Source organism: Meriones unguiculatus, chromosome 2 (assembly GCF_030254825.1).
Source record: "Meriones unguiculatus strain TT.TT164.6M chromosome 2, Bangor_MerUng_6.1, whole genome shotgun sequence".
Lineage (NCBI taxonomy): Eukaryota > Metazoa > Chordata > Mammalia > Rodentia > Muridae > Meriones > Meriones unguiculatus.
The window spans coordinates 22,082,593-22,104,070 of NC_083350.1; the positions used below are offsets into that span (position 1 = coordinate 22,082,593).

General features: G+C 49.2%; 2 protein-coding genes across 2 annotated transcripts in view; one reads left to right on the forward strand and one right to left on the reverse strand.

Moving 5' to 3' along the window:
* The first annotated feature begins 1,925 nt into the window (after positions 1 to 1,925).
* Positions 1,926 to 2,384, forward strand: LOC110542118 (NADH dehydrogenase [ubiquinone] 1 alpha subcomplex subunit 5-like). Its single transcript, XM_060376898.1, has one exon. The coding sequence runs from the start codon at positions 1,961 to 1,963 to the stop codon at positions 2,309 to 2,311; it is 351 nt and encodes a 116-aa protein (XP_060232881.1). The 5' UTR covers positions 1,926 to 1,960; the 3' UTR covers positions 2,312 to 2,384.
* Positions 2,385 to 12,170: 9,786 nt separating this feature from the next.
* The window catches only part of Impa2 (inositol monophosphatase 2), a 29,814-nt gene continuing 20,506 nt past the window's right edge, over positions 12,171 to 21,478 (reverse strand). The window contains exons 5-8 of the mRNA XM_021628766.2: positions 20,027 to 20,135; positions 15,329 to 15,437; positions 14,016 to 14,167; positions 12,171 to 13,028 (exon numbers count right to left, since the gene is read on the reverse strand). Of these exons, the coding sequence (XP_021484441.1) occupies positions 12,913 to 13,028; positions 14,016 to 14,167; positions 15,329 to 15,437; positions 20,027 to 20,135 (486 nt within the window). The 3' untranslated portion in view covers positions 12,171 to 12,912. The remainder of the gene's footprint in view (positions 13,029 to 14,015; positions 14,168 to 15,328; positions 15,438 to 20,026; positions 20,136 to 21,478) is intronic.

Below are 21,478 nucleotides of genomic sequence, written 5' to 3' on the forward strand. Positions count from 1 at the left end.
TTAGGAACACCTCGAATGGTTGGCATGCCTGTGTTCCCTGTACCACTCTAGAACAGAGCCGGTTATAGCTAGCGTAGCCCCATGGGAAAAGCTTTGCAGGGTGCATGGTAACAATGAGTCATTTTCTTACGCCCCCATCACAGGTCCCAGAGCAGGCCCGCTGGAGTGAAGCAAAGCTCAAGCCTGAGTGAAGCCGCCTGTTCCAGTTGGCTCAGGAAGCTTTAAGTTACCATTTAAGTTTTCATTCCTGTACCTTCAGGACCAGACGGAGACCGCACCTCTCCCCACTGCACGCTCCCTTCTGTCACCCACCGGTTACTCTTTTCCCCACTGTCTCTCAGGAACAGGAAGCAAACATGGACGGCACAGGGAGAGATCAGTTCCAAAGACTCTGGCTTCCCGCAGCCCCTTTTGCTTGTCAGGGTTTCTGTAATAAGCCACAAGTCTTTCATTTTTTTTTTAAATTAATTTTATGTGTGTGGGGGCTTTGGCTGCATTTATGTGTGTGTACTACACTGTGTGTGATACACCTGAGGAGACCAAAAGAGGATGTTGGGCCCCGGGGACGGGAGTTACGGATGGCTGTGGGCTGTCCTGTGGGTGCTGGGAACAGCAATCAGTGCTCTGAACTGCAGAGCCATCTCTCCAGCCAGGCCACAAGTCTTGAAGGTCTCAGTGTGGCTACTTACCACCTTTGGCCTACATTACTGCTGTGATTTCTGCTTCCCCCCTTGCCGTACTTACACGGGACTGGCCCCTCGACGTACTCTGCCAGCTCGCAGGTCAATTACACTCACGGCACGCTTACCCGAAAGCCTGTTGTGGTGTTTCCCTTCTCGAGTGGGCATTTGCTCTTACAATGTCTGTGGATAAGTCATCCGGGCCCACGAGGCACCATGAGTTTACAGCGCTGTGCCTGGCCCTGAAGCTCTCTCCAGGTGGTCACAAGCAATTCCTCCGGCCACCCTGCGGCCCTCCACCGGTCACACTGGTGATTTACCGATCAAAGTCCCAGATGATTCTGTCGCATTACTGTTTTTATAATTTATTTATCTTTATTTTATGTGCATTGGTGTTTTGTCTGCACGCGTGCTGGTGTGAGAATGCCAGGTCTCCTGGAACTGGAGTTAGAGACAGGTGTGAGCCGCCATGTGGGAGCTGGGAAATTGAACTCAGGTCGTCTTAGAAGAGCAGCCAATGCTCTTAACTGCTGAGTTGTCTCTCCAGCCCATGATTCTGTGTTATTTATGATAGTTTTTCTTCTCAGAACTGAATTTCAGCCTGCCTGTCATCTACCCTTCAAGATCCAGTGCCAAGGTGATTTTTTTATGTAACATCCTGAGTGTTGGCTTGGAATCTCTCCTTAGCAACCCGTTTCTCCTCCTTCCACCCCTTATTTCTTACTGCCGTGGATTGGTCGTGCTTTGTGCTCCCAAAGCTTCATGTCTTGGGATCTTGTCCTGCAGAGTGTTGATGCTGGGCAAAGGGGCCCTTTAAGAGGCGGGATCTAGCAGGAACCTGGTGAGGTCAGTTGGGAAAATGCTCTGGGATGTGGAGTTCACAGCTCTCTGGCTTCTGGTCTTGACACAAGACCTCTGGGGTCCCTATGTGCTCCCAGTGCCTGAGGCCATGAAGCCAAGCAGGTCCTTTGCCAGTATCTGTGCCATGGAGTTTCGGCCTCCAGAACTGAGAGCTAAATGAAACTCTTCTCCTAACAAGGAGCCCGCCTCAGGTGTTTTGATATGGTAACAAGAAAAGCTGACTGACACACCAGCCTCATACGTCTGAAGAGAGGAATGAGGTGTGTTGTAGGCGACTCTGTCACTTAGGTCAGAATCTAACTGTCGCTGCAGGCAGCTGCGGGAGAAAAGGCAACAGCCTTTCCCAGCTGTGGACACTGTGAGCAGCAATGAAAACCGACCAAACAGAGGGCCGAGCGCTGCGGGCTGTGGGCGCCGTCATGGCGGGTTTGCTGAAGAAGACCACTGGCCTGGTGGGATTGGCTGTGTGCAACAGTCCACACGAGAGGCTGACAACATTGTACACGAAGATTCTCGACCTTATGAAGCTCTTCCCTAAGCAGGCAGCCGATAGGAAGTACACACAGCAGATCACCAATGAGAAGCTGGAGATGGTCAAAGCAGAACCAGATGTTAAAAAGTTAGAAGACATGCTTCAGGGTGGTGAAGTAGAAGAGGTGATTCTTCAGGCTGAAAAGGAACTAAGTTTGGCAAGAAAAATGTTGCAGTGGAAGCCATGGGAGCCATTGGTGGAAGAGCCTCCTGCCAACCAGTGGAAGTGGCCAATGTGATCACAGAGTCTGATGATTGATGGGAATTAAATGTGCAATTAAATGTTCTGTTATGCTAAAAAACAAAACAAAACAAAACAAAAACAAAACAACAAAAAAACAAAAAACAAAAAACTGACCAAACAAGATTGTGGTGTGGTAGTGATGTGACTCTAATTAGGGGTGACCGGCTGTTTTTCAGTTGAATCTAAGTTCCACCATGGTAGACAAATTGCACCTGGTACTGTAAAACCATTCAAGAGTCCAGGGCCAGGGTGGTGTTGGGCCCTAGTGTTGTTTTGCTAAACGGTCATGGTGTCTGTCTGTCTTAAGAGTTTCTACTGTGTGAGGAAACACCATGGCCAAAAAGCAAATTGGGGAGAAAAGGGTTTATTTGACTTACTCTTCCACCTGTAGCCCGTCAAGCCAGGACAAGAATTCACACAGGGCAGGAAGCTGGAGGCAGGAGCTGATGCAGAGGCCACAAGGAGTGCTACTCACTGACTCGCTCCTCATGGCTTGCTCAACCTGCTTTCTTGCAGAACCCAGAACCACCAGCCCAGGGATGGCACCACCCACAGTGGGCTGGGACACCCCCATTAGTCACTAATTAAGAAAATGCCCTACAGAATAATCTTATGGAAGCATTTTCTCAATTGAGTTTCCCTCCTTTCAATAACTCTAGCTTGTGCCACGCTGACATAAAACTGTCTAGTTCAGTGTCAAACTGCATCCTAAATACTTAAATTTACACCCATAGATTCATGCTGCATTCAGCCTTGGTTGGAGAAGCTTCTTTTTACAGTGGACTCACAGGTGGCAAGACTAAGGGGAGGGGCTGGAGAGCTGGCTCAGAGGTTAAGATCACTGGCTGCTCTTCCAGAGGTCATGAGTTCATATTCCCAGCAACCACATGGTGGCTCATAACCATCTATAATGAGATCTAGTGCCCTCTCCCGGCATGCAGGTCTACGTGCAGACAGAACATCATATACATAATAAATAAATCTTAAAAAAGAAAAAAAAAAGACTAAGGGGAAAAGTGACTGTTGAGTGCTTGTCCCTACACAGGGTGTCTACATCATCTCCTTTGGAGACTCAGGGAAGACACAGAAGTGTACCGTGAAGATAGGACAAGACGTGAACTCGCAGCAGCTGTGGGAATCTGCACGAGATGGAACCTGCTAGCTCGTCACCATGGATGAAAGAGGGGTTTATGTGGGCCCCTTTCATGAGGGATTGTTGGCAGGTACTAGTAACTGGGGGAGCGGGTGCCATTTTTTTCAATGGCGTTCTCCATGCTCACGTTGTCCCACTCATGTTCATCCCACTAAGTAGGGGATCCTACTTAGCTCAGTCGGTCACACACACAAAGAACAACACAAAAGGAGAAGGGGACATATGGGCAGGAACAAGATTTCAGTGGGGGGAGAGAGAGGGGAAAATGAGAATGAGGAAGTGACTAAAATTCCTTATATACATGTATGAAACTGTCAAAGAATGGAAGATAATCTAACTGTGGTAAATACAGGCCAGGAGTAGTGCGATTACTGAATTTTATAGGTTCTAACTATGTTGCCCCCAATTGTACCTCCTTGGCACAAGAATTTTGAGTGGAACACAGGTTAGAAGCAGCAGCTGTAAGAAGAGTTCCCTGCCTGCTCTTTCCCTTTGTGTTTGTGTTTGTTCATAGGTGTTTATATGCATGTTTGAACCACACATTTGTGCACCCCATGCATACAATGCACTGGAGGCCAGAAGATGGCATCTGATCCCTTAGAACTGGAGTTACAGATCGTTGTGGGCCACCTGTGGGTGCTAGGAACTGAGCCCATGAACTCCGTAAGAACGGCCAGTGCTCCTAACTGCTGATCTATCTATCCTTGTTTTGTAATTTGAACGTAATTTTAGAGAGTGCCCATTGGGGGATTTCATGCATGATACAATGAATTTTGATCATGTTAACTCCACCTGATAACTCTTCTCAGATCCACTCCACCCTCTTCAGACGTCTGTTGGTATAATGTTCTTTTAAAATGTATATGCCTTACCCTTGTTAATTCAAATGCTGATTTCCCCACCCCCAACTCTCTGGTTTTAATCTGGGTATTGCATTGTGATACTCACTATAAGCATCCTGTCTCAACTTTTGTGTAAACAGGACACAAATAAAGCAACTAGATACAATGTTGTGCAATGGGAGTAGCCAGAGGACAGGAAAGAGGGGAGGAGCTAGAGAACAGGAAGGAGCGAGAAGGAGGAGGAGCTCGAGGAGAAGAGAGCAAGGAGAGCAGAGCTGGAGGAGAGAGCTTAGAGGACATGGAGCATAAACCAGACCTAAGATTTCACAAAAAGCAAGTATAATGTGGGAAATCTAAATGTTAGGAAACTGAGGGCTTGGAGGCTTAGGAGGGAGCAAATATTGCCCAGCATTGTGTTCTAGGTTAACTAAAAACCCAGTCTCTGTGTGGTGATTTGGTTTTACAGCTGTTTAAGATTAACAGCAAGCTTTATTAGAAGATAAACCAATAGTAAATATTAACAGCCTACAACAGACGTCATATGCTTTTTTTTTAATAACACACGAAGTCCAGTTTGCTATATACATGGGTGTGGGGCCAACCTACTGGGGCCAGCTAACCCCTAAAGGAAACTGATTCTCCTGTTCTTACAGCCATCAATGGCTCTTTAGATACCAGTGGGGACTCCTTCCTTGGTCTTTCCCTGCTCCATGCTAGAATGTTGAGTGGCTTGATGCTCTCAGGTCTCTTTTTAAAATTTTATTTTTGGGATTATAATACAAACCAAAAACTGCTGCGAGTTCATGAGCGCAATGGCCTTGTCATGTCCAGAAAGATACTCTTTGCCCCAGTTCTCCCCAACTTCTGGCTCTTATGATCTTTCTACTTCTTTTTCCTTGATGTTCCCTGAGCTTTGGGGGAAGGGGATGTGATGTAGAAGTCCCATTTGTGGCGGAACACTCCACAGACACTTCTATGAATTTTGACCAGTTGTGAGTTTCTATATTAACTGTCACTCGCTTCACAAGGAAACTTCTAGGGAGGTGGGTCTGAGAGCCGCACTGATTTTGACATCCATTTAACAAAAATAATAGTAAGGTTCAACCATGGCACCTAGGAGTTCCCCAACCTGGTCCCATGACCAAAGTGCACGGTGACTTTAGTATTAGGGTCTCGCCATCAGGTTCTGGCAAACAACCGAGAGCAATGGCAACAGCCTGTATTGTTTTGGAGGTCTTCAGGACACCTGGGACCAGCAACCGGAGGGAGATGTTCCATGCCTGGCATTGGGCTTTTTTATTTGACCTCCTGTGGCTTTTTGCCCACTTCTTTCTAAGAGCAGGGCATAAACTTCCTTTTGCAAAGTGACAAAAACTTCTGTGATAGTGTCCCCTTCCTCCATCTTGGGAGGATGAAAGTGACTCTTGTTACAATAGAGGCAACCCCAAGTTACATACATGTAGACAAAGCCCCATGGAAACAATCCTTTCTCTACAGCTCCCAGTTACACTTTGAAGCTCAGCCTCCCATTTGCTTTGTTAAATGGTATGTATTACCTAATCAAACTGCTTCAGTTTTACTTTTTTGTGTGTGAATTCCCATCCACATAAATATTATTAAAATGCCATGTCTTTTCTCCTGTTAATGCTTAATGTATAATTTGTAGGCTTGCAGGGTATTTGATCCCATTGTGAATGCCTGGATTGTGAACCGTAAAAACCTGTTTCTTATTTAATCCTTTAATCCAAGAACTTTCTGTTTATTGTAAACAGGTGATTATGGTGTGGCTCAGCCCCAGCACACACCTTTAATTCGAGAGTTTTCTGTACACAGGTTTTAATAAAGTTAACCCTAGGTCAAAAGGTGGCCAGTTGACAGGGATTAACAGAAAGGAGGGACTTTGACTTGAAGGGTATTTAAGACGGTGTGGAGTAGAAAGAGCTTTTTGGCTTTAAGCTTTTTCCTCCTAGGCTGTTGGGTGAGCTAGCAGGCCTTTCTCTCCTGGGCTGTCAGCCGAGCTAGCAAGCTTTTGGCCTTGGGCTTTTGACTTTTGGCCTTGGGCTTTTGACTTTTGGCTTTTTCCTTCTGGATTAGAGCTGAGTAGGAAGGTCAGCTGGGTGCTTTCTCTGTCTCTCTGAGCTAGCAAGTTTTCACCCCAGAATCTGGCTTCCTGAGTCTACATCGGTAAAATTGAACAATTTGGGGTTTTGTTTTTTTATAACAACACATGTATCAGTTGAGCCCAGAGCGGGTGAGGAAATAGTTTTCTTGTCTGTCGACGGGCATCTCATTTGATCCCTGCCTCGCAGGAGGCCCTGCTACTCTATCTCACTGGTGGCAAAACAGGCATAGGTAGTGTAAGAAAGCTATTTAAAGCTTCAGTTACCAAAACACTCACATAGTGCCCACCACACAGCCATCGCTCAGATGTCATCACATTGTGGCCATTACAAAGTGCCCATCATACAGTGACCATCACATGGTGGCCTCCACACAGTGCCAGTCTCCCAGTGGTGATCACACAGAGACCATCACGCAGTGGCTGCCATACAGTAACCATCCCATAGTGACCACCATAAGGTAACCGTCATGGAATGACCATCACACAGTAGCCGTTACCCAGTGACTATCAGTTACCATTACACTATGGCCATCCCACAGTGGACATCACACATTAGTCATAACACGACGGCTGCTATATGGGTTGCCATTACTCAAGGGTCATTACACTGTGGCCATATAAACACTAATAAACAGCACCATTAGAATATGGTAAATGGTAGCATGTTTAAGTCAGATGAATTAAGATTTTTTTTTCTACTATTCTGGAGAGATTTTGAAAAAAATCCATGATCATATCCATGATCTCTGATCTTGGTGCGCTTACTCTGCACTCTTGGAGGCCCAGACATACAACTCTGCCTCCATGTAACTAACACAGGCTGAAGAAGAAGCTCTTCCAAGTCATGAACAAACAATAATGCAGCCAAACGAAGTCCAACATTTAACAGTGGGAAGGCAGGCTTTAATCCCAACACTCAGGAGTCAGAGGCAGATGGATCTCTGAGAGTTAGAAGTTAGCCAGGTCTATACAGCAGGTTCTAGTCCAGCCAGGGCTGCCTGAAGGACCCTGTCTCAGAAACAAACCACCAAGCAACAACGACAAAAACAAAACAACAAAACTCTTAAGTGAGTTATGAAAGAGCAAGTTTTTTTTTCTCTCTCTCCCTTTCTCTCCCTCCTTCCCTCTCTCTCTGTTGTTGGTTTGGTTTTCCGAGGTACGGTTTCTCTGTGTAGCCTTGGCTGTCCTGGAACTCACTTTGTAGACCAGACTGGTTGCTGCGGTCCAAGTGCTGGGATTAAAGGCCTGTGCCACCATCACCCGGCAAGTTTTCTTTTTCTTATTGGACTTGAATTTTTATTTCACATGTTTTTGGCGTGGCTTCTGTTGATCTATCATGTAACACAAAATGGCATACGATCTGTTGCCTTGTGCCTATACAATCATAGATACAGAGGAACACTGCTGTTAAAATCTCCCTATTTCCAGGGACAAACAACCTCGTGACACCCTATGGATATCTGAGGATGTGGTGGGCTAAACACGTGGTGCAGTTCGCCAGCACGGACAACAGAGGGCACGCTGCCCTCAGAAAGACGAGCTCTCCACTTAGGACGCCAGCCTAGCCGAGAGTATTCGGGACAATAAGTTACGGAGACTTGGGGTTCACAGAACTTTCTGGCGATGGATTGGCCTGGTTAACTAGAACCCAGCAATGTAGAACTGTACAATCGCCTTGCAGCTCAAAGCTCCATGAATGCTGGGGACAAAGCCGACAAGCTGCTCCTCAACCCCAGATGGCAGCACAGAAGTTTTGGTGTGGCCACACTTAGGGACAGGGCAGCCCCGCCCGCCGGTGCTGAAGGCTGCATGCTATTATTTTAGTATTATGGTTCTCGGGGTCCTGAGACTGAACCGGCCTTCCTCCTTCCCTTCGGGAGGTTTACCCCACAGGCCAACACACCTCCCTTTGGCTTAAAAGGCTACAGAAAGGAGGGAAAGACCTGCTTGCCTCTCCCGTCCCACCTGTCACTCTCGGTGCTGCCGTAAAATGGGACTGAAGAGCGAAGCTGACAGCAAACGCAGCCAGGAGAAAATCAAAACCCCAGGTAAGTCCATTTTCTGCTTCCCCGGCGCTACCCCTTCAGCCTTAGGGTCCCTCCTGGGTCAGACCTGGTCCACCAGCCAGGAGTCATTGTCCTAATATTAGTCCAGACTTACATCTGCCTCCAGGGGAACCAGGGTACAGGCAGGAGTCCAGAGCAGAAAGTGGAACACTGGCAACCCCCACCCCGTGAGTGTCAATTTCATTATAACCTCAGGAAGGTCAAATGAAATTATAGGTGGAAACAAACAACCCACATACTCCAGGGAGGGGATGTGGAGACATTTTAATGTCCTGTAGGCATACTCTAAGGGTTGTGAGGGGTGGACTGCCTCTGCCCAGCAGCCCTTCAGCTTTAGAAGGAGTGGGTGTGGCCCCTTATTGACTCCTCTCAGGGAGATATGGACACTCCTGCAGTCACCGGCAGTTGGAGTGAAACGGCAGGCAGGTTTGCACCATCCTTTTTTGGGGGGGTGGGGGGCGCAGTTTCAGTAAACCACGCACTGGCTGTGGAAGGCTGCCAGCCAATGCTGGATGGAGAGACGGGGGTGTCCTAGCTGAGACAAGCCATGCTCCTTTCTGTTGATGGCTCAGTCTCAGGAGGTGGTTGGAAGATGCTGACCTGAGCAACCCACAGCCTTGCCTATCTGCCCCCAAACATCCACGGATTAGCTTACCAATACAACTCTCCCAGGGTTGAACATGTCTATAGACCTGCAGCCTAGTGGCTCTGGGAGAACTGGGTTATCCTGAAAGGGGTCCATTTTGCTTCTTCGTTCAGTCTGAGACATTGCGAGACATCTCTGGCTTACTCTGCATATTGCTAGGTAAAGTCCTTCTGCCAGAGGGGATACACCTATCCTGTGACTGACAGCATTTTCACCAAACGGCATTACCGGGGAGCACGTGCTTCTCACTTACAAGCCTCTCCCCATCCCATTCCCTCTTCCCTCGCCATCTGGTGGCCTGCTCTGGGTTCTCATCCAATCTGACTCACAGTTCCAGGGTCATTCGCTGTCACCGTGAAGCCTGGCAGGCTTGCTCATGCCGGCCCCTTGTCCAGTGCCTCCCTGGGTGCCATGAACCTGTGAGAAGTTGCTGTACATCAGTGGCCACAGCAGCAGCACTCCTGCCAACAAAAGGCTCCAGTAGAGGCCATACTTAGCACTTCAAGCGGCATCTCCACCCCCACTCCCTGAAGAGGCCACACAAGTTCCTTCTCTGCTCTTCTTCAGACACTCAGTCCCTTTGAACCTCGGGTTCAGATGCTCCTCAGTCCTCTCAGTATTGAGGTGAATGAGCTGCTTCGTGGGCTCTGGGCTGTCTGTCTTGCATCTAGGCACAGACACTGTGTGCTGCAGGCCTCCCTGCCCCTTTTTCCTTTCTGTCTTGGTCTTCTGAGGCAGAGTCTCACTATGTAGACCAGGCTGGCCACCAACTCACAGACACCTGTCTGTCTCTGCTTATCGAGTGCTCCAATTAAAGGTGTGCACCCCAACCCCCCCTCTTCTTCCTGCCTGCTAGTTTCCCATCTGTCCTGGGGCAGCTGCTGGCAGGCATGGGGTCAGTGGTGCCAAACAGGAGGCCCATGCTGGCTACATCTTCTTGTGGCCTCAACAGGTAACTTTTCCAAGTGATTCCGCATCACTGCTCCCTTCAGTTACTTTTCTACTGCTGTGATAAGAGGCATCTCGTAGAGGAGTTTATTTGGGGCTTACAGTTGCAGCGGGTTAGAGTCCATGACTACCATGGGGGAAAGCATGGCGGCAGGCATGGTGCTGGAGCAGTAACAGAGAGCTTACATCTCGATCCACAAACACGAGGGACAGTTAAGTGGGAATGGCACAGGCTTTCAAATCCCCAAAGGCCACCCCCAGTGACACACCTTCTAATCCCTCCCAAACAGTTCCGCTAACTGGGGACCAGGTATGTAGATACGAGGCCCATGGGAACATTCTCATTCAAACCGCAACTATCCTGACCTCTTCACTGACAGGGAAAGCGATTTGTGGGGCTGAATTGGGAAGCCTGGGGAAGAAAGGCATGGAGCGGCTAGGACAAGCAACCCGCTGATTTGGGGTCTTCTGAATGGTTTCCACAGAGCCTGCCCTTCCTGGATGTCTGTATTGATGCTTTGCACACAGCACTGCATACCCCATTGATTCACGGTTCCAATGGATTCAGGCTATAGATGTTGGCTCTTTGGTTATGTACCTTCAGTGTGTGTGTGTGTGTGTGTGCACGCACACTGCATGTACATGGAGGCCAGAGGTTGACATTGGGAGTCTTCCTCAGTTGGCTTTCCATCTTACTTTTTGAGACCATCCTTTCCTGAACCTGGAGGTCACCGATTGGCTGGAGCAGTTAGCCCCAGAGATCCTGCTTCTCTTCCCCAGCCTGGGATCTTAATGCAGGTCCTCATGCCTGCAGGCAAAAACTTACCAACTGAGCCGTGTTCCAGGCCCTGCTTAGTCTTCCCACATGTGCTCTAGTTATACTCTGCCTCCATAGGAAAAAAAAACAGATGGATGTTGTCTCCTGCTGAGAGGAGGCATAGGCAGTGTGTTTTGAGGCTGTACCTAGAATCCAGAGTGCAGACTGTAAATGGTTTTTCAGTCAGGCAAAGCCCAACTACGCTGTGGGGGGGCAGGACAAAACATTTTAGGTTTTTCCTAACAGGTAAGTCATCCCAGACAGTGCTCTGAGGACCCAAGAAAAGCTTGTTCCTGTGGAGTTATTTATTTGAAAATAACCCCCGAAATCATTCAATCCAGGAGATCTTCAAAATTAAGCACTACATATCAAAACGCATGTTGAAGAATCTGAGGAATTTCTCCTGCATCTGCATATGTGCCAGGTGCTGTTTGGGGTATATTCTGAGGAATATAAATACAAATCTGGGCCTGCTGGTAATCAGAAAACATCTTATTGCCAGGCATGGTGGAACACGCCTGTAATCCCAGGAATGCAAAGGGAGAAGCTGGAGGAGCAGGAGATCAAGGATCTCCTTGGCTATCTAGAATGTTCCATGCCAGCCTGGGATCCAGGAGGCCCTGTCTCAAAGAAACAGAACAATCTACCTACAGAAAAGTGCAACTATAATGAATAGAACCACCATGGAGATAAATAGAGCAAGTTCTGGAGATGGGGAAAAAAAAGCAAAAAGCACCACAAAGTCATCTCCAAATGGCTTAGCTGCTTCTGGAAGGATTCAGTAGCTTGAAAAGACCAGGGCAATTGATCCCATGAGGACGATGTGTGGAGAGCTTTGCTTTTGGCCAGCGCAGCTGCACATAATGGACAACTACCTCAAAGAGAAGGAGGGCTTGACAAGGGCACAGTGCGCATATTACAGACAAGTGGAGGAAACATGCAAACACCCCACTAAGAACAAGGTATTTTCTAGCACAGAAGGAAGGCGCTGTCTCTCTCTCTCTGACAGCAACTATGGCATGCCTTGTATAGAACTGTCCAGGTTTACAAGATTGAAAAGGCCCAGAGGCTTGTTGATACAGATATTTCAGAATCATGTGGGCCTTGTCTGTTGTCACCTAGCTCAACAGTCTGGAGCCACAGCTTAAGTCGGAACCAGACTCTGGTTCTTAGGGCTGGCATGTAGCTCAGTGGTAGAAATCATGTCTAATGTGCATGGTTCTACCCCACCCCAAACACCCCAAACTAAAAAAAACTCCATTTAAAAAGTTGCAACTCCTTAAAGATTTTATGTTTAAAAAAAGGTTTGTCACAAAATATTTTAGTATTGTTTTTCAGTTCCTTATTTTCCCCCTTTTAATACATGTAGGTTTCAATAAGGTTCTGTACACATCATTTTAATTTATATAGCACACATAATACTCCCTGAAGGTCCACTAAAGGCAGTATAAAAAAATGGCTAAAGATTATCTGTGTGCAGTTAAATACAGCCTGTAGATCAGGAGATTGGTATTTGGGGGAAACATTTTCATCATTGCCAAGGTTGTGGTGCCAGACATCCAAGCTGAGCAAAGACAACCTGTGGGGTGATAGCAGAAACGGCCTTGCCTGCCCAGCATAGGGTTTCGGGAAGCCTGAGAACCAGAGGCTGGAGGGGGACGAGAAGCAGAACACTGTGATTCTGATTTATTGCATTGTGTATTACCATGGGCAGAGGAGGGCCTGAGAGCAAGTTCTAAAGCTTTATGACCTGAGATTTTCACTCTGGAGAAACAATCAAGATGAATGACTAATGCACACCTCACACGAGATTTGGGTTTGGCTCTGATGAAAGAACATGTACCGACCTGAAAAGGGCTATATGAGCGTACAAAAAAGTCAGCTAAGCACCAAGTCCAGTGAGAGCGAGGGTGGACTTCTGTCTCGGAGCCCAGGCCACCGGGACAGCTCTTCCCCGGGGAGCTGTTGGATTTCAGCCTTCGAGCCGCATTCTGCCTGTGCCTCACTTCTCATCATCCCGTCCGTAGTTAATAGTCTGTAAGGCCTGAGCAATGAGCACCGCCATCTCTCTGGTGCCAGCAGCAACGACTCTACACGACATGAGATCAAGGGGTCCGCCTGTGGACAGAGAGGAGGGCAGACAGCTGAGCAACGGAAGCCTGTACAACGTCTCACATATGCGTGCAGAGAAAAACAGCCCCCAGGCCTTAGGCGGAGTCCCAGGGCCGGTACCCAGCCAGCAGCCAAGAAATGAACCTGGCTATGTGGAAGGCACGGTGATGCTTGCTACCTACTCTGCCCTAGTGGGAATGCGGCCAAGGCTGCATGGAACTGAGCCCCAAAGCCATCCTGTCTTGCAGTTACGATGATTCTGTGAAATGTGCAACTGGGTGAGACCAAGATGGGCGTGGAGTGCCCTGTATTTCCCTGCACAGCAGGCTGCAGTGGCTGAAATGCTTCGTCTGGGAGGCCCGAGCCTGCCTCCCCACATGCTCCATGCACCTTCATAGGTGTACGATATAGGAGCCTCACAACCAGCACAGGTTCAAGCCCCCAGGTGCTTGAGTGATAAAAACCCACAGCGTGAGGTGCTTTCTCGTGTGAGACTGCCCTGTACTGCTCACTACCAAAAGGCAGCACAACTTTGCAAGATTTGTCAGAAGTCAGGGGTGGGGCTTCTGGCATTAAGTGGATGATCAGATGCAAATGGGGCTCGGGTATGCTCTACAAAGGAGGACTGTGGGTGGGACTCCGTGGCACAAAGACAGGAGAACAGGACAACTGCTGGGTGCTGGGCTCCGATCCTGGGGAAGCATCCACTCTGTCTAAGCCACTGGACTGCTGCAGAAGCTGTGGGAAACTGCCAGTGACGGTGAATACTGCTGCTTCTGCTATTAGCCCAGTGATTCTAACTTATGCCGTAGCAAGGGCAGGACCACAGCCCTCTGTGGTTGCCCGCTGCCTGGCATGCACCCTGCTGCAGTCTTATCTGCAGAATTCAGAGGAAGTGGAGGAATCCAGCGTGGTTCTGACCCTGGGTACGTCCTATTCTGTGTCACCCGCTTTAGTGTCTGGGAGGGGGTGGCCAAGGGCCATAGAGCTTACCTGAGGTGTCCATCACAATGCCACCCGCTTCTCTAATGATGACTGTGGCAGCCGCCAGGTCCCAGCAGTGAAGGCCAAACTGATAATAGGCATCGGCGGCACCCGAGGCCAGGTAGCAGAGCGCCAAGGTGGAGCTCCCAATCACTCGGACCCTAGAGGGCGCGAAGGATGAGTATGGGTGAGAGAGGGCCCCTGTCAGGGCATGCTTGATGTGTACCCCGCCATCCACCCCCCCCCCCCCGCTAGGCACACTAGGCACTCAGAAATGAGCCACAGGATTCTGCCAGCAAGCTCGGGGTGCGGAAGGCAGGCCTGGAGGGAGTGGCCTGGGCGGTCGACTTCTCCACAATGCGCTGCACCAAGACTGGTGACAAGGGGCTCCCGAGTGTGAACTGTGGCCAGTGCAGCCAGAAGCCTGAAGTTCTTACTCTGCTCAACGTTGGAAGGTTACATGTAGGGCCTTCAAGTGGCTGGTGGTTACCGTAGATGAAATGAAGTCATTTTGACTTAAGCACATAGGAACAATAAATAACCAACAGTTTATCTAGCAGGCATGCCCAACCTGTGGCGGGCAGACCACATTTGTCCTAGGCTAGGTATGGGTTGTGAGCCAACCGGTTTATAAGCGAGCACACCACACCACAACATCAGATGGTTGGACACTCTGGTGGTTTGAGCGGGGGCGGCCCCCATAGGTGCATGTATTTCAGTACTTGGTCCCCAGTTTGGAAAAAGTTTGGGAGGTGTGGCCGTGTTGGCGGGAGTGTGTCACTAGGGTGGGCTTTGAGGTTTTAAAAGCCCATGTGCCCAGTGACCTCCCTTGGCCTTGTGGTTGCTGTCTCAGGACGTGAGCTCTCAGCTGTCTGCTCAAGCACTGCGCCTGCCTAAGGCCATGCTCCCCACCACGACAGTCGTGAACTCTGACCCTCCGAAACTGTAAGCCCCAAGTGAGCTCTTTCCTCTATAAGTTGCCTTGTTCACAGTATCTGACCATAGCAATAGCAAAGTAACTAAGACAGACACCCCTGGTCCAAAGCAAGGGCACAGAGAAACTTTAAAGACCCATAAGACTCATTGACTGAGGGCCTAAACTTAGTTACTTGGCTTTCATACACAGACTGGAAGGACACAGAACCCATCCACTTCCTGACACCCGGCAGCCAGGGTGGGTGATGGCGTACTGCATGTCTCTCTGAGCCTGATGTCAGCAGCCTCCTGTCCTACCTCTCCATGCCTCTTCACATCCCTTGAGACTCTTTAGCCAAGAGCACATTTGATTTTAACCCACTGGCTACGGGACTGAGGATCTGTACCCATGAGCCTTTGCGTGTAGCAGCCGCTCCATGTTGCTCAGGAATACTTTCAGAGTATCGGGGTCACGTTTGGGCCCGATTTCTGTCAGAACCAAGGCCTTCGCGAGATCTGCAAGAAAGAATTTCCCCCGTCAACACAAAGACTGAGCCCCGGCTCTAACGGGATCACCCGAGTTCGCTCTAGAGTGGCTGAGTCTATGTGGTCTTTCTGCGGTGATGGGCGAAGGCAAAACTAACCCGCTCCAATTCTAGTTGTCATTGCCCTGTGCTGTTTTTGTTTGGGACTGCATGCTGAGGAAAACTCTCCAGTCTCCTCTCAGGGACCACCCCCACCACACAGAGGAGCACAAAGACCTTAGGAGAATCCAGTGGCTTATAAAAACAGCTGTCAAACCATCCCACACTGGCAATGTTCCATGTTTGCAGACTAAAAATAAACCCAGCACATCAGCTAAATCTTTCTGTGAGGGTTTCAAGGCCTTTGTCTGCTCTGTCTGCTCTGATCATAGGAGTGGATAGCTTCCTGTGGAGAAGGTGACTTAGGCTCTGTGGTGTGATCTGGATGCAGAGGGGCCGACACCTGGAAACTCATGGCGGCTTTCACCTGGGGGCTGCCTAAGTGCCCACACCCAGATGTGTGAGGTACCTGAGCTGAGAGCCTGGCTGGTGGGTCAGGGACATGACTGAGACTCACTTTGGGGGAGTCAGGAGCACTTTGTCCTTGCTTTGGCACATGTGCCTACCTGGTCCTGCGTCAGCGGGCCACACTGAAGGCAGGATGGAGCCACACTAGGTGTCCTCAGGTAGAAACCTCAGCCAGCCCACAACCAGGGGGAAACAGCCTCTACTGTGCTGCTTTACTTGGCAGGTCTTATTCTATGTGACACCTCCAAAACAACCTTCCGCATTCCGGATCCCCTCACTCCTTTCTACACAGGCGCACTCCTGTTTTTACTACAACGAACCACAGTGACTCCTATACACAGCCATAAAGGGGTACACAAAATGGGCGGAGCAACATCTCAAAAGTCAACAAAAGAACACCGAAGAGCTGCCCATCAAACAGAAAAAGCCTGGAAAACAGTGACACTCAAAATTAGAGGGCACAGAGCTTAGGAAAAAAAAAATTGAAAAATATTTAAGATAGTGAATAAAAGGAGCTGGAGGGAAAGATGGCTCAGCGGTCAGACTTCCTGCGCTTCCAGAAGACCACAATTTGGTTCCTGACACCCACACATGGCTCAAAATGACTTGTAACTCCAGCTTCAGGGGACTAGAGGCCCTTTTCTGGACTCTTGAGGGCATCTGCACGTGGCAGATTCGTAAGTAGAGGGCACCAACTTCCTATAACAGATATCTTAAAAGACAGAAGCAACAGAGTTAGAAAAAAAATACTAATGATTATGATTAAATAGTTTTTTTTTTGAAGTAAAAAGAGATATGAAATATTCAAAGAACTATGTCCGTAGGAGAACTGACTCAGCTCTGAGGTCTACCTCAATAAAATTATTGTAGTCTGTAGACAACACATACAAAAAATACCCCCCCACACACAAAAAAAGACCCCTAAAATAAAATATCAAAATGTCCATGTGTATCTAGGAGGAAAACCAAAGTCCTTACAAGTAGAAGAAACTCAAACTGACAACAAGTATGGTGGCACTTTTGTAATCCCAGTATCCAGCAGGGTGAGGCAGGAAGGATGAGTTAAAGGCCAGAGTGGGCTACACTGTGAGACCCTGTCTTAAAAAAGAAGCTCATCTTTGAACTGTTCACCTTTCACCCACACTGTCTGCCAGCACACAGTGGGGACGTTTTAGAGATTCGACACGAAAAGAGGTAAGTCTTGAAACAAACTCACAAGCAATAAGGCCAATGATAAGCAGAAATGAACACAAGGAACCAGGGGACACTGTTCTCCTGAGCCTGTGTGAGACACCATCTCCCCGTGGGCTGCTCTGTTAGAAGCATTTGCCCCATTAAATCAAAACACACTTGTCTTTTTCACCGTGCTGCCTTGTGCACTCAGAGGACAACAGCAACCAGAGGAGTGTGGGCGTCTTCACCAAAGCAGCCGCTGGTTTCACCGTGGGCTGGCACTAAAAGGCTCGGCATTCTCCTGTCGTCCACAGTAGGAGAGCAGCAGGTAGCGGACACAATCACAAAGCTGTGAATACTACCAAGTGCGTTGAACCTTCAACTGTGAGTGGATTTTTCTTTGGAAGTAACCTTTACAGTAAGGAAACAAGCAGGCAGGGGATTTTGAGAAAGTAAAATTGTTAGGCCTTGAACATTTGGGAGTGAAGAAGAAAGTGAGCCCGCCGCGTCATCAACACTACCAGATAAGAATTCAAGAGGAGATTGGAATCCGGGAGAGCCTGTGTCAGCGGTGGTAGCACGTGCCTCTGACCCAGCACTGACGAGGCAGAGATGGAAGGAAGGACTGTTCAAGGTAGGCCTGATCTACAACACTGAGAGCCCATTTCAAAAAATCAAAACAGATTTCCCCAACAGTTAAGACTTCCGGCCTCCTGCCTCCTCCTCCTATGTGCTGAGCTTATTGGCATGCACCACCACGCCTTTCTACCTACAATCACGGGTTCTGGTTTGCTTGTTTGGTTTCTATTATGTAGCTCTGGCTTTCCTGGAACGCACCATGCAGACAAGGATGGCCTTGAACTCACAGAGACCCACTGGCTTCTGCCCCCGGAAAGTACTGGATTAAAGTCCTATAAGACCATGCCCAGCCTCTACAACTCACTCTGTCTTCCACCTTGAGTTCAAGAGGTCACCTGACTTGCTCTAGGCACAGCATCAGGGGTGAGAACAGGGGCTGGAAGCCAGTCTGCACTCTGTCCTGAACACTCTCACATCCGTGACCAGAGGCGAGAACAGCTCGCTGGACTTCAAGGCACAATTGTGCTTTGGCGAGGCGAGGACACAGTACGGCAGTATGCAGAGGCAGAAGGGAGGGAGGTGGCCAGTAGGGGCAGGAGCTCCAGGGACAGCAGCTTCTTTCTACCCGTTCTAACCTGGGTGCTATCGGAAGGGGGGGCAGGAGAATGGAAGTCAGACCACCCTTCTGGGGCTGGGGGAGGGAACGGAGGGGGAGTGGACCTATCAGAGCCTGCAGTCACCATCTGCCTGAACTGTGAAGGTAGCCAACCAGGAAGCGGGTGTGTGAATAGTTCAGTGTCATATCAAGTGAAATCTGGAGCAAAGTTCACCCGAGCATGTTTAATGGCTGGCTCCCTCCCACTGCCTTTCCCAGCTAGGCTTGGATGCAGGCCTTTTACCAGCATGGCTGGAATTAACACCACTCCGCAGCCAAACTAAACACTCTGGCAGGAGAAATGGGACAAGGTAGTTTTCCGGGCCCGCTCCAGGGTCAGAGCACTGATTTGCCAACCATCCTGCTGGGGTGCCCTGTGAGTTCCCGTCCGCTGCTCTGGGCCCGTGCAGGACTCTCACATTCAACCTCTCCTCCCCTGAGGCCTGTGAGCACATCCACATAGCGCCTTCTCACAGTAGGTCAGCTCCTCACAGGCTGCCTTGGCACACTAGCATTAACCAGGAAGGACCAAACAGTGAAGAGATGGAGAGTAAGGGTGCATGGAGAGGAACTGTGAAAAGATAAACCAACAACCGGCACAGAGAAGAGGCTGTTAAAGGAGGCAGACGGGCCGGGAGCCAAGTACTGACATCTTGGGACTGAGGCCAGTGTCAGCAAACAGAGAGCAGGGACGGAGGTCGGGCCACTTTCTGATGGACAGCCTCTGGCACCTAGGTTAGACAAGAGCAGAGGCTGCACTTGCCACCATGTCCTGCCCAGTGCTGCAGGGCGACCTAGGGCCTGCTCAGCAAGCATTCACCAGCAGCTCCATCCCCAGCCCTCACTACTTTCCAAACTCAGTTATGTGGCCATTCAGGAGCTTTTGAAGTCTTCCTCTTCTACAGCTGCTTCTCTTCCGGGATCCTTTTTCTTCTCCTCTGACCCCACACACTGCCACACTGCCACGTCTCTACCTCACCAACATACACAAGTGTCCTGGCATTTCTGTTGCCTACCATAACTATGCTATACACAATAAACAAAACAAAACAAAACAAAACCCAAACTACTCATCACTGTGGGACAAAGGAAGGAAGGAGAACCTCCAGCTGGCACACTGTTAAAGGCAGGCAGTTCCATGGTTTACCTCCCAAAAGCGAACGATATCTGGAAATCTCTACGTTTAAGGGGAAAAAAAGGATAAGCACAATCCTGGTGGCAGGCCTGGGGCACACGCAAACACTGTTTCTCCGCATAGCTCGATCCCATGGTGCCTGCTCTTCCAACAGCCAGGTCAGCAATGGCTGTGGTCGTGGGCACCAGCAAGCTGTGTTTGGATGCTCTGCTGGCCTTGGGCCTAAGCGGTTCTCTTAGTCCCACAAGGCCAAACTGGCACTAGTCACTGCCACTTTAAAGATGATAGACACGAGAGGACACAATAATGCATTCACAGCTCTTGACCACACAGACGTTGTCATCACACAGAATAAGTCTTGTCCATGTCTACTAGGGATGTGGCATCCCTAAGAAGAGCTAGAACTCTCTGCCAAAGATGTCCACCACTACCTGTGTAATAGTAACACTGGGCATTTTCCAGTCACCTGTCTCTACCTGAAACAACCTGAGATGAGCTGAATGAACCCCACCTGTCTCCCTGGAGACCTGGAGCCGCTGGCCATTGCAAAAGGCACCCTGGCCCCTCCTGCCGGTGTACAGCCGCTCCTCTGTGCAGTGGTGAATCACTCCGAATTCCAGCTACAAGGGGCAGGAAGAAAGTGAACGCACGTCACTCCTTGACACAGAAGTAATAGCGATGTAAAGAAGAAGGCTCCTCTTAGAGCCTTGACCGTGGGACAGAAACCGCAGTGGAGAAAAGCAGTGGAGACAAGCAGGCTTCACACTGCACCCGGACACAGGGGGCAAGCCATTTCTTAAACATATTAAAGCTGTATTAATGCTAATAAAAACCATAAGCATCCTCCCGGTTGCTGATATGTGAGGAGCTGAGCACACATCCATAGAGCCAACAGAACCAGGAACCCATGGGTGGCCCTAGGGAGCGTGGCTAGTGCCCAGAGAGGGCTCCTCCCTGTGCAGGCAGAATCAACAGTGTATCAGATAAAGCCTCCCAACAGGCAGCAGCCGGAGGAAGAGGCAAACGTGGACCCGATGAGCCTCTCCCTCAGCATTCTGCTTCTTTCTCTGCCTGCTTTTCAACACTTGGGCTTTTGTACCATACACTCATCTTCAGGGAGGTCAGGATATCTCCAAGAGTCCTAGGTAGCCTTGATGTAAGCTTAGCCACCCAGAAATGACTCCTCAGCCTGTAGAACAGGTTTTATTTTTGAAGAGGACTTCCCAGCAGTGTGTGGTTCTCTGGAGATACTTACCTGCCCACTCCCCTGACCCTGCCTGCAACCTGGTGGCCGAATCCAGGTATCACAGAATTGTTTTGAGTCTTGGCCACCTGTGATGAGGTCCCAAGATAAAGGGAAATTTCCTGTGGGCAGGAGGGAAGGTAGAGTTGCTCCCTAGACTAGGCCATGACTGAAAGTATTCCTGTGCTCTGTAACTAGACACACAGGACAAGATAGTGGGGCTTAGATATGCTGAGGACCTGACTGAACTTTGTGGACCCCGGTCTTCTTTGCTGGAAGCCCTGACTCCCGTTATGATAACCTGGTGGCTAGGAGAGAATTAATGCTCACTGGTCTCCATGACAACACTGAACAGAGAAACCAGCGGCTCTTCAATTCCTTACCTAACTGGCATCTACACCAGAAGTGCTTTGAGGTAGGTGCAAACTCTTGTTCCCATGAGGGGAACATGTTGATATTGAGGAACACAGTATTATGCTGTTCTGAAGAGGGGCAGCTGTAGAAGACATGGCACCCCAACTCTACTTATGCTACTACAAGAAATTAGGGCTCTTGTTGTCTTCCTGCATTAGCCTCCACCCTCTGCCTTTCCTGCAGGTCTCACACCATGGCTTAGTACAAAAGGTTCCTGGGAATCCTGATAGGGCCAAGTTCTCATACTAATAGCCAGGAGGAAAAGAAGAATAATTAATAGAATATTGAGATGAAAACTGTCATCCA

What these genes read in the sequence shown, in the direction of transcription:
- LOC110542118 (XM_060376898.1), top strand. Translation starts at nt 1,961, where the DNA reads ATGGCGGGTTTGCTGAAGAAGACCACTGGCCTGGTGGGATTGGCTGTG.